The following is a 15,479-nucleotide window of genomic DNA, read 5'->3' as shown; positions in this document are numbered from 1 at the left end:
TTGTTTCTGCTGCTGTGAAACACCTGAAGGGTTAATAAACTTCTTAAATGTGGTTTTGAGCACCTTGAGGGGTTCAGTTTTTAGAATGGTGTCACTTTTGGGTATTTTCAGCCACATAGACCCCTCAAACTGACTTCAAATGTGAGGTGGTCCCTAAAAAAATGGTTTTGTAAATTTTGTTGTGATAATGGGAAATCGCTGGTCAAATTTTAACCCTTATAACTTCCTAGCAAAAAAAATTTTGTTTCCAAAATTGTGCTGATGTAAAGTAGACAGTGGGTAATGCTATTTATAAACTATTTTGCGTCACATACGTAACTCTCTGGTTTAACAGAATAAAAATTAAAAATGTGAAAATTGCAAAATTTTCAAAATTTTTGCCAAATTTACATTTTTTTCACAAATAAACACAAAAATTATCGACCTAAATTTACCACTAACATGAAGCCCAATATGTCACAAAAAAAACTATCTCAGAAATGCTAGGATCCGTTGAAGCGTTCCTGAGTTATTACCTCATAAAGGGACAGTGGTCAGAATTGCAAATAATGGCCAGGTCATTAAGGTCAAAATAGGCTGGGTCATGAAGGGGTTAAGTAAACATGCTGCTATAATTATGAGCTCTGTATAAACCCAACCCCACCATTCATTGGCAGCTTTCTGTCTATGCACAGTGCACACAGAAAGCTAAAATCAGTGGTGTGGGCAGAACTAAGTATTCAGAGAACTTCTAGATCTGCAGCAGGAAAAACGGATTTTATCAAAACAACAGAAAGCAGCTCAGTAAGTGACACATCCCTGGAATCAGTGTCTCTGCCATGCTGCTCTCATATGGGGTAGCAAAAACCTGGTGGCAGATTATATTTAAGAGCTGAATTAAGTAATAATTAGCCTACTTGAGAATAACATGGTAAAAACTTTATAAAGTAAACCTATTGTTACTATTTTGCAATTTGGAGAAACTTCATACATTTTTGTAATATTTAACTAAGATAATGAATTTAAATAGACCTTGACAGTGAGTCTTATTCCATGTGAGAAAATCTGATTGTGGAACACCTGCCTAGCTTAATGACATCACATAAAGAAACACCCCTGCTTCCATAATAGTCAGTGCATTGTAACCTGTGGTGAAACTTCTAGTTTTCTTTTACTTAGTGACTTCGAGCACGATGGATCATAAAGCAGCGCTGTGCGTCCTCGCCATCTGTCTCTGTGTCAACGCAAACACCTCTGACACAGTAGAAAGGGTCCTAATAGAAGACACTGAAATCGCCAGGGGCACTGTCATTGTAAGTACTGAAGATCAGATTTGGTATATTTCGTTGTGAATCTAAAGTAAAACAGAAATGACAAGCTGTTAATATCTTACCTCTGTGCAGTCGAAGATAATTTGGGCCTCTGAAACTCAACATGCAATAATAGCTTTACAGACTCCTCACTAAAAGTGAAATGCAATTCATTTACTATGGATTGGTAACAATCACACTGATTTATGAGTGAATCAATACACCGAAAATTGCTTAGTAAATATTCTTGTTTTCTCTGGACTACAAATTAAGCTTTCATTATATTTGTCCATATGATCATAACATATTCTCCTCTATCCCATATCCTTACATAGGTCTTTCTACCTATAATATGGCTCAAAATACGTAGTTGAAGTGATTGAGGTAATTCTGGTACATATCCGACATTAATAGCAGCTAGTGATGAGCCAATGTTCTCGGATAAAGTGTTACCTGAGCATGTTTGGGTGCTATCCGAGTATCTTTGACGTACTTGAATAATATGTTCGAGTCCCTTTGGCTTTATGTCTTGTGGCACATAGTTCTTAACTAGTGATGAGCAAGTGTACTCGTTGCTTGGGTTTTCCAGAGCACGCTCGGGTGTCCTCCGAGTATTTATGACTTCTCGGAGATTTCGTTTTCATCACGGCAGCTGAATGATTTACAGCTACTAGCCAGGCTAAGTACATGTGGGGGTTGCCAGGTTGCTAGGGAATCGCCACATGTAATCAAGCAGGCTAGTAGCTGTAAATCATTCAGCTGCCGTGATGAAAACTAAATCTCCGAGCAGTCATAAATACTCGGAGGTCACCTGAACATGCTAGGGAAAACCCGAGCAACGAGTACACGCACTCATCACTATTCTTAACCTCTCATCGGTGTACCCTTGAGGCAATATCGGGGTGCCTAAGAGTTGCCATGACATCCAGAGGTCTGCTGAAGACTTCTTGTGCCTGTCATGAAGGTTTTCTTATGACTGCCAAATTATTTCTAGAGTGTTCATAGGAGACCATGATTTGTGTTATATACAGCAATACTTTGGTAGTGATTAGTGATGAGCGAGTGTGCTCATTACTCGAGTTTTCCGAGCATGCTCAGCTGTTCTCTAAGTATGTGGGGCATGCTCGTAAATTATGTTTATGTCTCACAGCTGCATGATTTGCAGATGTTAGACAGCCTGAACACATGCAGGGATTGCCTGTTTGTTTTGGAATCCCCACATGTATTCAGGCTGTCTAGCAGCCGCAAATCATGCAGGAACACAAACATAATCCACGTGCATGCCCAAGATACTCAGAGAACACCTGAGCATGCTCGGAAAACTCAAGTAACAGGCGCACTCGCTCATCACTAGCAGTTCAAGTCCCCGAAGCGGAGTAATATTCAAAGTAATAAGTTGGAGTTTTTGTTTTCATTTTTCAGGACATTATATGGTAATATAAATTATGTAATTCAAAAGTAGAAACCATCCCTCAAAACACAAGTTCTCATAAGGCTATGTGGATGGAGATGTTAAAAACTTATGGCTTTTGGAAAAGAGAGAGGGGAAAAAAGAAAAACTAAAAGATGAAATCTCTATGTCCCTAAGGGGTTAAACATCGCAGAATTTGGACCTTATGCCCTATCCAACATGGTGATTTTCCATTTTTGCACTTTAGTTTTTTTCTCCCATTCTTCCATCGATATAGCCTTATCCGAGAGCTTATTTTTCATAAGACGAGTTGTGCTGTTACATGACTACATACATTATACCATGCAATGTACTGGAAAACTGAAAAAACAAATTGCGGCAAAATTGCACAATTTTGCCATAGTGTTTTAGGTTTTTGTTTTATCGGCATACAGAATTGCAATATATCCAATAAAACGAAAGATATACTGTGGCTCAGTATGGCTTCTGAATTTTTTTGCACATCCATAGACTTGAATAACTGAGTTTCATCCGATTTATTTAAGAAACTAGTGCATGCTGACATTTTTCCACGTGCAGATTCGGTCAGTGAAAAAAAAAATCACTCTTCTGCATTTCCCCAATGAATAACATTGGTCTGAATGCTGTCTATTGTTTCCACGGGCAGCACTCAACCTGAAAATATGATCATGTGAAGGAGCCTAACATGTGATAAACTCCAAGCACTGATTAGGCACCAGTCAGGATTTTACCCAGAAGCTGATATACAGAATGCCAGGGTGAATTCAGAACAGTATCTTTGACAAAAGTTTAAAAACTTACAAAATGCTTATATTTGTACTCCAGTAACCATAGAAATGTCTGATGAAAGATTCTAAAGTCAGTGAAGCAGCAAAAAGTGAAAACCAAAATTTGTGCCAGACTAGTTACTTACACTGCATATTCCAGTGTCTGCTTTCCATATGGTACAAAATAAACTATGTAAACTGTATATATTTCTGAAAAGACATTACAATAGAAGCGATCTATAGAAGCGATCAGCCTGCAAAAAATGATTGTCCGATAGTGGGACAAAGTGTAAAAGTTAGAGTAAAGTAAAATATTTTTATTTTTAAATCATTGTAAAAATATTTTTAAAAAATAATAAGAAAAATATCAATATTTACTCTATCACTAAATAAATATTTGAATGAAAGAAAAATCTAAACAATAAAAGTACACATATTTGGTATCGCCGCATCCGTAATGACCCAACCTATAAAACTGTCCCACTAGTTAACCCCTTTAGTGAACACCATGAAAAAAAACTAGGCAAAAAACAATGCTTTATCATCATACTGCCAAACAAAAAGTGGAATAACACGTGATAAAAAAGAAGGATATAAAAAAATCATGGTACCACTGTAAGCGTCATCTTGTTCTGCAAAAAACGAGCCACCATACAGCTCCATCAGCAAAATTGTCCACTCAGGACAAATTGGACAACAACTTTTGGGGTCCAATTTCTCGTGTTACCCTTGTGAAAATAAAAAATTGGGGGCAAAAAGATTTTTAATTTTTACGGATCTACGTTATAAACTTATAAACTCTTGTGAAGCACTTGGGGGATCAAAGTGCTCACCACACATCTAGATAAGTTCATTAGGGGGTCTAGTTTCCAAAATGGTGTCACTTGTGGGGGGTTCCACTTTTTAGGCACATCAGGGTCTCTCCAAACCCAACATGGCGTCCGATCTCAATTCCAGCCAATTTTGAATTGAAAAGTCAAACGATGCTCCTTCCCTTCCGAGCTCTGCCATGTTACCCTTGGTAAAATAAAAAAAACTTGGATCTGAAGTACATTTTTTGTGAAAAAAGTTAAATGTTCATTTCTTTTTAAACATTCCAAAAATTTCTGTGAAGCACGTGAAGGGTTAATAAACTTCTTGAATGTGGTTTTGAGCACCTTGAGGGGTGCTGTTTTTAGAATGGTGTCACTTTGGGTATTTTCTATCATATAGACCCCTCAAAATGACTTCAAATGTGATGGATGTGGTCCCCAAAAAAATGGTGTTGTAAAAATGAGAAATCGCTGTTTAACTTTTCACCTTTATAACTTCCTAATAAAAAAAAATTGGGGTTCCAAAATTGTGCTGATGTAAAGTAAACATGTGGGAAATGTTACTTATTAAGTATTTTATGTGAGAGATCTCTGTGATTTAAGGGCATGAAAAATTGCAAAATTTTCAAAATGTTCACCAAATTTCCATTTTTTTTCACAAATAAACGCAAGTTATATCCAAGAAATTTTTTCCTCTATCATGAAGTACAATATGTCATGAGAAAACAATGTCAGAATTGCCGGGATCCATGGAATCATTCCAGAGTTATTACCTCATAAAGGGACAGTGGTCAGAATTGTAGAAATTGGCCTGGTCATTAACATGCAAACCACCCTTGGGGGGTAAAGGGGTTAATAATGTTAATTAAACCATACTTACCAAACACCTAGTCCACCGAATCAAAAGTCTCCTGCAATAAAGATAGAATAATAAACCACAATATTCCTCACCTATCCGCAGAGAAGGTAATCCAGAATGTCCAATGACCATCCTGATCACTTTGAGAGTAGTCACATCAGTAATGTGACTGCTCTCAAAGACAGCCGGCGATACACTGACAGGATATTAATCGCTCCCGCAATGTATCACTGAGCTGCCACGAGAGAGTTCACTGGAGTTTATCAGCTGATCAGCTACGGTGATCTCCCTTATGGCACCACTGTTGCATGGGAAAGTTCTCACGCAGTGGTGTCATAAGTGAGAGCATCAGAGCTGATGAACTGCGGTGAACTCTAACAGCAACTCAGTGATACACTGCAGGAGTGATTACCTACATGCGAGATTGCCGTGGGACACTCTGGATTACCTGGAGTATGGCAGACACGTGAATATAGGTTGGTTTATTATTTTACATTATTTCTAGGAGATGAGGGCATCACACATTTGGTGTTAGTGAGTATAATTTTTTTATTTTTATTTGAATATGTATGTAATTTTACTTTTTTTTTTCTTTTAATTGTGAGCACAGGTGCTGGCAGATGAGACTACATCTCCCATCAGAAGCACCTGCTGTCACTGTTATCAGTGACAGCAGACGTAGCCTGTTGAGTCTCATCAGCCCACGCCTGTGGGTCACAGTCACAGTTGTGGGGTCATGCTGATGTAGCGCCCCCACTGCCGCAGGGCCGAGGGGTACCCGGTACCGGGCCTCTGAGTCTCTGCTCTGGGGTTGTCACGGTGGCTAGACCCGGTCCGTGACCCTGCTGAGGGGCGCACAATAATAGATGTGGATAGTGGTGGTGGTGCAGTGCAGTAAATAACGAGGACACCAGGTTGCAGTCTCTTTACCTCTTTACTGAAGGTCTCTGGGTCCTCAGTCCGGAATACGGTTCACCAGGCTGCGCAAGTCCGGCCGGTCCAATGGCACCTCCAGAGTTCTCTTTGCAGGTGGAAATCTGTGCCTTCCTGCTAGCGCTATGTGTTGTGGTCCTCCCCTGCTGTGCTTACAGGATAGTCCCCACAACTGTTGTGTCTGTTTCTCGTGTTCCCTCACAACAACTCGATTAGATGATGTTCTGCTAATCCTCCGTCCCTCCCGGTGTTATGGTTGGGACGCACCCGTATGACGGGTAGGCTCGGAGCTCTTCCGGGACCCTAGAGTCGCCCCTCTCCACAGGTTGCCCTCTATGTCTGCATAGGTGATTTAGGTGAGACAGCCCGCCTGTGACTGACTGTCCTGCCATTGGTTTGAAGTATTGCTTGGAGCTAGATATATGAATACTTCCTCGGCGTTCCGGCCGCCGGTTGTGCGCCTCAGTAGGATGTTGCCTCGGTCTTACAGCACGACTCCTACTGGTATTCTCCTTCTTGCTTTGATCTCGTTTCTCACTCAGCACAATATATCTCGCTTCTGATCCTTTCTTAGGGCACCGCCGCTATGCTGAGCAGGCACGGTCCCGTGACGTTCTTTCCTGTTGCCAGGCCTCTGTCAGGGTCCCAAACCTGACAGGGACCCTACCGAATCTTCCCCGCAACACCCTCTGCCACAAGGTGTTGCCTGGTTCCAACCCAGTCAGCTTTCTGTCTCACTTCCTGCCTGACCCCCAGTTTACCCACACGGTGAGGAGTGGCCTAATAAATAGCACCCTTAGCTCCCCCTGGAGGCCCGACTGTGAAATGTATTGGTGTATGTGATACCTGGTCAGATGAACTCCTTCAGTGCCATCAGACGTACCATAGCCCCCCTTAGCGGCGGAGCCACAGTACTGCAACGACCAGGACTCTGGGGCGCTGCACTCCCCCCCGGTTAAATCCAGTACTCCGGGACTGGGAAGAAAACAACAATACATGTCAGCAAAAAGACATACAATTTTTGTGAGTGCAATAACAATAAGCATATTTGAACAGAGCTTCCCTTTATGGGAGGTGAGGACACTTAAACGTTACAAACATGGTTAAATACTTTTAAATAACTTTTCTTACCCAACCGGGTATTCTACTAAGTGCAAAATTTTTAAACATTAATTCAACATTGCCTTTAAGGATGTACACTCTGAATCCACTAAAGACCTTCTTATAACACATTATAAGGCTTAAGCAACTGTGCTACATTCTCTTACTTTACGTCTGCAGGACCGCCTGTCCTAAACGCTCCAGACCTACTGCCTCTCCTTTCTATTACAGGACCGCTCCTTTCCGTCCGAGCCTACTGTCCTTCCACTACAATACACAGTATAGAACATATCATTTTTCTTTCAGTTTAAGATCACTGAGCCATCTCTGTATGGCTCCTAGGAGGACTCACTACTAACCCCTACGGGTTCACTTCCTGTCCTCATTCTTCTATTAACATTATTGAACATTTCTTACAGTCAACTAATTGGTTACATTTAACTTTCACATATCAACATCATCAATACTTTCTTTTCAGGACATTATTGCTATTCAACCATCTTAAGGCAACACTGTTCATAAGTGCAGGATGTGAACATCCCCTTTAAGAGGGGACCAAGTCTCTATGAGGTAGTGCAACTTCTCAAGCTGCAAGTCCGTATGCAGCAAGTACTCCAGTGCAGGTTCCAAGAACCGTATCTTCGCAAAGAGTCCGTCTTTTATGTAAAACCAGTAGAGAACACCTTTAAGAAGGTGTAAACTATTTACAATAAGTTTGGTATCATGCAGCGTTCATGATCCAGGAGTTCTTTTCAACATGAATAGACAAAAACAAAAACAAAAGACAAAAATAGGGATCCCGGGTAAACTAAGGGATCCCTTTAAGAATAACCCTAGACGGGTTTTAGCAGCAAAACAGCAAAAGACAAACAGTCATCTATTTACAGGTTCAGGTTTTCGAGGTTTAGTTGGACGGCTTCCAGGGCTGCACCTGGCACTTAACCCTTCCTGGCCTGGGAAAAGTGAGGTCCAGGGTTACACCCAGTGCTGGACAAACGCCGTTAATCCGTCTTTCATGTACGGTTAAATCATGCGCAGCGATGGAGGTCTGCGCAGCTTGAGTATGGGCATTTGCTGCAGCAGAGGTAGCGGCTGCTGCAAGATCAGTCACTGGAATGGAGTCAGCAGTTGTGGCACTAGCAGTCACAGGAGTGGTGTCGGTTGTCAGGGCAGGGTCGTCCTTCATACCTGCTTCAGATGCGGTCCCTCCGGTGCCGGTCTGCTCTGCCTCCACTGGGATCTGGAACGCTGGTTGCAGGGCCTTGCGCTGCGGCGTTGTCATCTCCGTTTGCAGCATCTCGCTTTCCGGCAGGGCCTTGCTTTCTGGCTTCGGAGCGCTGGAACTTCTTTCTTGCTCCGGACCAGGCGAGGCTGCCGACAGATGTCTGGTGAGGCTCCCGATGATGGTCTTCTTCCACCCGGCCTCAGTGCTCAGCTGCGTCTGCAGGAGTTGGTGGATCAGCTCATCCGCTCCGGTCTGCAGGAGGTCAGCATCAACTGTGGAGGTCTGGCTGCGGTGCCTCTCCGGGTAGCTGGGGGAGTCCTCGGCTCCGACCCCACGCTCCGGCTCCGGGCGGCTGGCCATGGCGTCCTCCATCTCGCTGACTTCTTCTTCCTGGTCCTTTTCCCGCTCTCTCCTTCGTGGGCGGTTTCGTTTTCTCTGTCTCTGCCCACCATTGAGGATCAGGAGGCGGATCTCGGCTGCTGACGGACACGTCCTCAAGGGGCCGAGATATTTAGACTGGGCGGCCATTGTCTTTTGCGCTCTTCAGCTTGTTCACGCCCACTTCCACGCCCTTCTTCTTCTCCTGCGCTCTCCTTAGCGCTGTAATGGCGGCGGTTTTGGCGCGAACTTTTGGCGGCAAGTGACAATCCACAGTCTTTGCAATAAAGTACAGTCCAAGCACAGTAAATCACAGTTCCAAGGCACACATGACCTGATTCTTCAGGCTTAAGTAGATCCTGTTCGTGACGCCAAGATGTAGCGCCCCCACTGCCGCAGGGCCGAGGGGTACCCGGTACCGGGCCTCTGAGTCTCTGCTCTGGGGTTGTCACGGTGGCTAGACCCGGTCCGTGACCCTGCTGAGGGGCGCACAATAATAGATGTGGATAGTGGTGGTGGTGCGGTGCAGTAAATAACGAGGACACCAGGTTGCAGTCTCTTTACCTGTTTACTGAAGGTCTCTGGGTCCTCAGTCCGGAATACGGTTCACCAGGCTGCGCAAGTCCGGCCGGTCCAATGGCACCTCCAGAGTTCTCTTTGCAGGTGGAAATCTGTGCCTTCCTGCTAGCGCTATGTGTTGTGGTCCTCCCCTGCTGTGCTTACGGGATAGTCCCCACAACTGTTGTGTCTGTTTCTCGTGTTCCCTCACAACAACTCGATTAGATGATGTTCTGCTAATCCTCCGTCCCTCCCGGTGTTATGGTTGGGACGCACCCGTATGACGGGTAGTGTTGTGAACTTTGTTTTCGGGCTCCCTCTTGTGGTCACTGGTGGTATGGTGTGATTTTTGCTTTGGGCTCCCCCTGGTGGCTTTGTTTGTTATCCTGCTGGTCTCTGGCTATCAGCTGGTTCGTTATCCTCTGGGAGGTTCCTATATAGCTCTGTTTTACTTCCTCTTGTGGCCGGCTTTCGATGTAATCAGTGCTACTCAGATTCCTTCTGACTACCTTGCTCCCAGTCCATCCAGGACAAAGCTAAGTTTTGTTTGCTCATTTTTTGATCAGCAGTGTTTATCATGTTTTCTTGTCCAGCTTGCTAAAATGTGATTTCCTCGCTTGCTGGATGCTCTAGTGGACTGAGTTTCTCCCCACACACCATTAGTTGGTGCGTGGGTTCTTGTAATCTCAGGATGGATATTTTGTAAGGGTTTTTCATTGATCGCATAGACCCCTGCTCTATTTTCTGCTTTCTAGTACTAGTGGGCCTCTTTTGCTGAATCTTATTTCATCCCTACGTATGTGCCTTCTTCTTACTTCACCGTTAATATTTGTTGGGGGCTTCTATATCTTTGGGGATTAATTCTCTGGAGGCAAGCGAGGTCTTTCTTTCTCTTTAGGGGTAGCTAGTTCCTCAGGCTGGCTCGAGACGTCTAGGAATTTTTTAGGCACGTTCACCGGCTACATCTAGTTGATTTGGATAGGTTCAGATTTGCGATCAGTCCAGTTACCATCTCCCTAGAGCTTGTCCTTAGTTTATTCACTTGCTGGTCTATTCGTGATCCTCAGCCACTAAGGATCATAACAGTACAGCCGGCCGATAAAGTGTTAATTGCATGGCAGAAGCAGGAGAAAAGAAGCCTTGAGAAATTTTTTTTTTTGTTGTTGCTGTGTGTCTAGCTTCTGTGGCTAGCTTCTCTCCTCCTCTTAATCTTGGTGTGGCTCTGAGTTCAGCTGCTGACATGGATGTCCAGAGCTTGGCTTCCAGTCTGGATCATCTTGCTGCTAGGGTTCAAAGTATTCAGGATTTTGTTGTTCACAGTCCTATGTCAGAGCCTAGAATACCTATTCCGGAGTTGTTTTCTGGAGATAGATCTAGGTTTCTGAATTTTAGGAACAATTGTAAGTTGTTTCTTTCTTTGAAACCTCGTTCCTCTGGTGATGCCGTTCAGCAAGTTAAGATTATCATTTCCTTTTTGCGTGGTGACCCCCAAGATTGGGCCTTCGCATTGGCGCCAGGGGATCCTGCATTGCTTAGTGTAGATGCGTTTTTTCTAGCCCTTGGATTGCTCTATGAGGAACCTAATCTTGAGAACCAGGCTGAAAAAACGTTATTGGCCCTCTCGCAGGGGCAAGATGAAGCAGAGGTGTACTGCCAGAAATTTCGGAAATGGTCGGTGCTTACTCAGTGGAATGAGTGTGACCTGGCTGCAAATTTCAGAGAAGGTCTTTCTGAAGCCATTAAGAATGTCATGGTGGGGTTCCCTACGCCTGCAGGTCTGAATGAGTCAATGACTCTGGCCATTCAGATTGATCGGCGTTTGCGGGAGCGCAAACCTGTGCACCATTTGGCGGTGTCTTCTGAACAGACACCTGAATCTATGTAATGTGACAGAATTCTGACCAGAAGTGAACGGCAAAATTATAGACGGCAAAATGGGTTGTGCTTTTACTGTGGTGACTCAGCTCATGTTATCTCAGCATGCTCTAAGCGCAAAAAAAAGGTTGATAAATCTGTCACCATTGGCACTTTACAGCCTAAGTTCATTTTGTCTGTTACCCTGATTTGTTCCCTGTCATCTTACCCGGTTAATGCTTTTGTAGATTCAGGTGCCGCCCTGAGTCTTATGGATTGGTCATTTGCCAGGCGCTGTGGTTTTGATTTGGAGCCTTTAAAATTCCCTATTCCACTAAGGGGAATTGATTCTACACCATTGGCTATGAATAGACCTCAGTACTGGACACAAGTGACCATGTGCATGACTCCTGTTCATCAGGAGGTGATTTGCTTTCTTGTACTGCATAATTTGCATGATGTCGTCGTGTTGGGTCTACCATGGTTGCAGACTCATAATCCAGTCCTGGATTGGAAAGCTATGTCGGTGTCAAGTTGGGGTTGTCAGGGAATTCATGGTGACCCTCCTGTGGTGTCTATTGCTTCGTCCACTCCTTCTGAAGTCCCTACGTTTTTGTCAGACTACCAGGATGTATTTGAGGAGCCCAAACTCAATTCTCTACCTCCTCATAGGGATTGTGATTGTGCTATAAATTTGATTCCTGGTAGTAAGTTTCCTAAGGGACGACTTTTCAATTTATCTGTGCCGGAGCATGCTGCCATGCGGAGTTATATAAAGGAGTCTTTAGAGAAGGGACATATTCGCCCGTCCTCATCCCGCCTTGGTGCAGGATTCTTTTTTGTGGCTAAAAAGGATGGTTCCCTGAGACCCTGTATTGATTATCGCCTTTTGAATAAAATCACGGTCAAATTTCAGTATCCTTTGCCATTGTTAACTGATTTGTTTGCTCGCATTAGGGGGTCTAGTTGGTTCACCAAGATAGATCTTCGTGGTGCGTATAACCTTGTGCATATAAAACAGGGTGATGAATGGAAAACTGCATTTAATACGCCTGAAGGCCATTTTGAGTACTAGGTGATGCCTTTTGGACTTTCTAATGCTCCTTCAGTCTTTCAGTCCTTTATGCATGACATCTTCCGTGAATATCTGGATAAGTTTATGATTGTGTATTTGGATGATATTCTGGTTTTTTTCGGATGATTGGGAGTCTCATGTTAAGCAGGTCAGGATGGTCTTTTAGGTCCTACGTGACAATGCTTTATTTGTGAAGGGCTCAAAATGTCTTTTTGGAGTCCAGAAGATTTCTTTTTGGGGTTTAATTTTTTCTCCTTCTACTATTGAGATGGACCCAGTCAAGGTTCAGGCTATTCATGACTGGACGCAGCCTACATCTGTTAAGAGTCTTCAGAAGTTCTTGGGTTTTGCTAATTTTTACCGTCGCTTCATAGCTAATTTTTCTGGCGTTGTTAAGCCTTTGACGGATTTGACCAAGAAGGGTTCTGAAGTGACTAATTGGTCTTCTGCGGCTGTGGAGGCCTTTCGGGAGCTGAAGCGTCGGTTTTCTTCGGCTCCGGTCTTATGTCAGCCAGATGTCTCACTTCCCTTCCAGGTGGAGGTTGATGCTTCCGAGATTAGAGCGGGGGCTGTTTTGTCGCAGAGAAGCCCCGATGGCTCTGTGATGAAGCCATGTGCTTTCTTTTCAAGAAAGTTTTCGCCTGCCGAGCGGAATTATGATGTCGGTAATCGGGAGCTGTTGGCTATGAAGTGGGCATTTGAGGAGTGGCGACATTGGCTCGAGGGAGCTAAACATCGTGTGGTGGTCTTGACTGACCACAAGAATTTGATTTATCTCGAGTCGGCCAAGCGGCTGAATCCCAGACAGGCTCGTTGGTCGTTGTTTTTCTCTCGTTTTGATTTCATGGTCTCGTACCTGCCGGGTTCGAAGAATGTGAAGGCTGATGCTCTTTCTAGGAGTTTTGTGCCTGACTCTCCTGGAGATTCAGAGCCGGCTGGTATCCTTAGAGAAGGGGTGATTTTGACTGCCATCTCCCCAGATTTGCGACGTGTGCTGCAAGAGTTTCAGGCGGATAGGCCTGACCGCTGTCCACCGGAGAGACTATTTGTCCCGGATAGATGGACCAACAGAGTCATCTCCGAGGTTCATTCCTCGGTGTTGGCGGGCCATCCTGGAATATTTGGTACCAGAGACTTGGTGGCCAGGTCTTTTTGGTGGCCTTCCTTGTCGCGGGATGTGCGTTCCTTTGTGCAGTCTTGTGGAATTTGTGCTCGGGCGAAGCCTTGCTGTTCTCGTGCCAGTGGTTTGCTGTTACCTTTGCCTGTCCCGAAGAGGCCTTGGACGCACATTTCCATGGATTTTATTTCAGATCTCCCTGTCTCTCAGAGAATGTCTGTCATCTGGGTGGTGTGTGATCGTTTTTCTAAGATGGTCCATTTGGTGCCCTTGCCTAAGTTGCCTTCCTCCTCCGAGTTGGTTCCACTGTTTTTTCAAAATGTGGTTCGTTTGCATGGGATTCCTGAGAACATTGTTTCTGACAGAGGATCCCAGTTTGTGTCTAGATTTTGGCGGACCTTTTGTGCTAAGTTGGGCATTGAATTTTCTTTTTCGTCGGCCTTCCATCCTCAGACGAATGGCCAAACCGAGCGAACTAATCAGACCTTGGAGACTTATTTAAGATGTTTTGTTTCTGCTGACCAGGACGACTGGGTTACTTTTTTACCGTTGGACGAGTTTGCCCTTAATAATCGGGCTAGTTCTGCTACTTTGGTTTCTCCTTTTTTTTGTAATTCAGAGTTTCATCCTCATTTTTCCTCGGGTCAGGTGGAGTCTTCTGACTGTCCTGGAGTGGATGTTGTGGTGGATAGGTTGCATCAGATTTGGAATCATGTGGTGGACAATTTGAAGTTGTCACAAGAGAAGGCTCAGCTCTTTGCCAACCGCCATCGCTGTGTGGGTCCCCGACTTCGCGTTGGGGACTTGGTGTGGTTGTCTTCTCGCTTCGTTCCTATGAAGGTCTCCTCTCCTAAGTTCAAGCCTCGGTTTATCGGTCCTTATAAGATTCTGGAAGTCCTTGGCCCTGTGTCATTCCGTCTGGACCTCCCGGCATCATTTGCTATTCATAATGTGTTCCATCGCTCGTTGTTGCGGAGGTATGTGGTACCTGTGGTTCCTCCGGTTGAGCCTCCTGCCCCGGTGCTGGTTGAGGGAGAATTGGAGTACGTGGTGGAGAAGATCTTGGATTCTCGTGTTTCTAGACGGAGGCTCCAGTATTTGGTCAAGTGGAAGGGCTATGGTCAGGAGGATAATTCTTGGGTTGTCGCCTCTGATGTTCATGCGGACGATTTGGTTCGTGCCTTCCATGTGGCTCATCCTGATCGCCCTGGGGGTTTTCATGAGGGTTCGGTGACCCCTCCTTAAGGGGGGGGTACTGTTGTGAACTCTGTTTTCGGGCTCCCTCTTGTGGTCACTGGTGGTATGGTGTGATTTTTGCTTTGGGCTCCCCCTGGTGGCTTTGTTTGTTATCCTGCTGGTCTCTGGCTATCAGCTGGTTCGTTATCCTCTGGGAGGTTCCTATATAGCTCTGTTTTACTTCCTCTTGTGGCCGGCTGTCGATGTAATCAGTGCTACTCAGATTCCTTCTGACTACCTTGCTCCCAGTCCATCCAGGACAAAGCTAAGTTTTGTTTGCTCATTTTTTGATCAGCAGTGTTTATCATGTTTTCTTGTCCAGCTTGCTAAAATGTGATTTCCTTGCTTGCTGGATGCTCTAGTGGACTGAGTTTCTCCCCACACACCATTAGTTGGTGCGTGGGTTCTTGTAATCTCAGGATGGATATTTTGTAAGGGTTTTTCATTGATCGCATAGACCCCTGCTCTATTTTCTGCTTTCTAGTACTAGTGGGCCTCTTTTGCTGAATCTTATTTCATCCCTACGTATGTGCCTTCTTCTTACTTCACCGTTAATATTTGTTGGGGGCTTCTATATCTTTGGGGATTATTTCTCTGGAGGCAAGCAAGGTCTTTCTTTCTCTTTAGGGGTAGCTAGTTCCTCAGGCTGGCTCGAGACGTCTAGGAATTTTTTAGGCACGTTCACCGGCTACCTCTAGTTGCTTTGCATAGGTTCAGATTTGCGATCAGTCCAGTTACCATCTCCCTAGAGCTTGTCCTTAGTTTATTCACTTGCTGGTCTATTCGTGATCCTCAGCCACTAAGGATCATAACAGGGTAGGCTCGGAGCTCTTCCGGGACCCT

General features: G+C 44.5%; 1 protein-coding gene across 1 annotated transcript in view; it reads left to right on the top strand.

Annotated features, from left to right (window-relative positions):
• The first annotated feature begins 1,162 nt into the window (after nt 1-1,162).
• Nucleotides 1,163-15,479, top strand: part of LOC143793854 (selenoprotein M-like) — a 57,693-nt gene continuing 43,376 nt past the window's right edge. Inside the window, exon 1 of the mRNA XM_077280815.1 lies at nt 1,163-1,292. Coding sequence (XP_077136930.1) covers nt 1,173-1,292 — 120 coding nt within the window. The 5' untranslated portion in view covers nt 1,163-1,172. The remainder of the gene's footprint in view (nt 1,293-15,479) is intronic.

Source organism: Ranitomeya variabilis, chromosome 1, assembly GCF_051348905.1.
Source record: "Ranitomeya variabilis isolate aRanVar5 chromosome 1, aRanVar5.hap1, whole genome shotgun sequence".
NCBI classification, from domain to species: domain Eukaryota; kingdom Metazoa; phylum Chordata; class Amphibia; order Anura; family Dendrobatidae; genus Ranitomeya; species Ranitomeya variabilis.
This window is presented reverse-complemented; position numbering and strand designations above follow the sequence as displayed.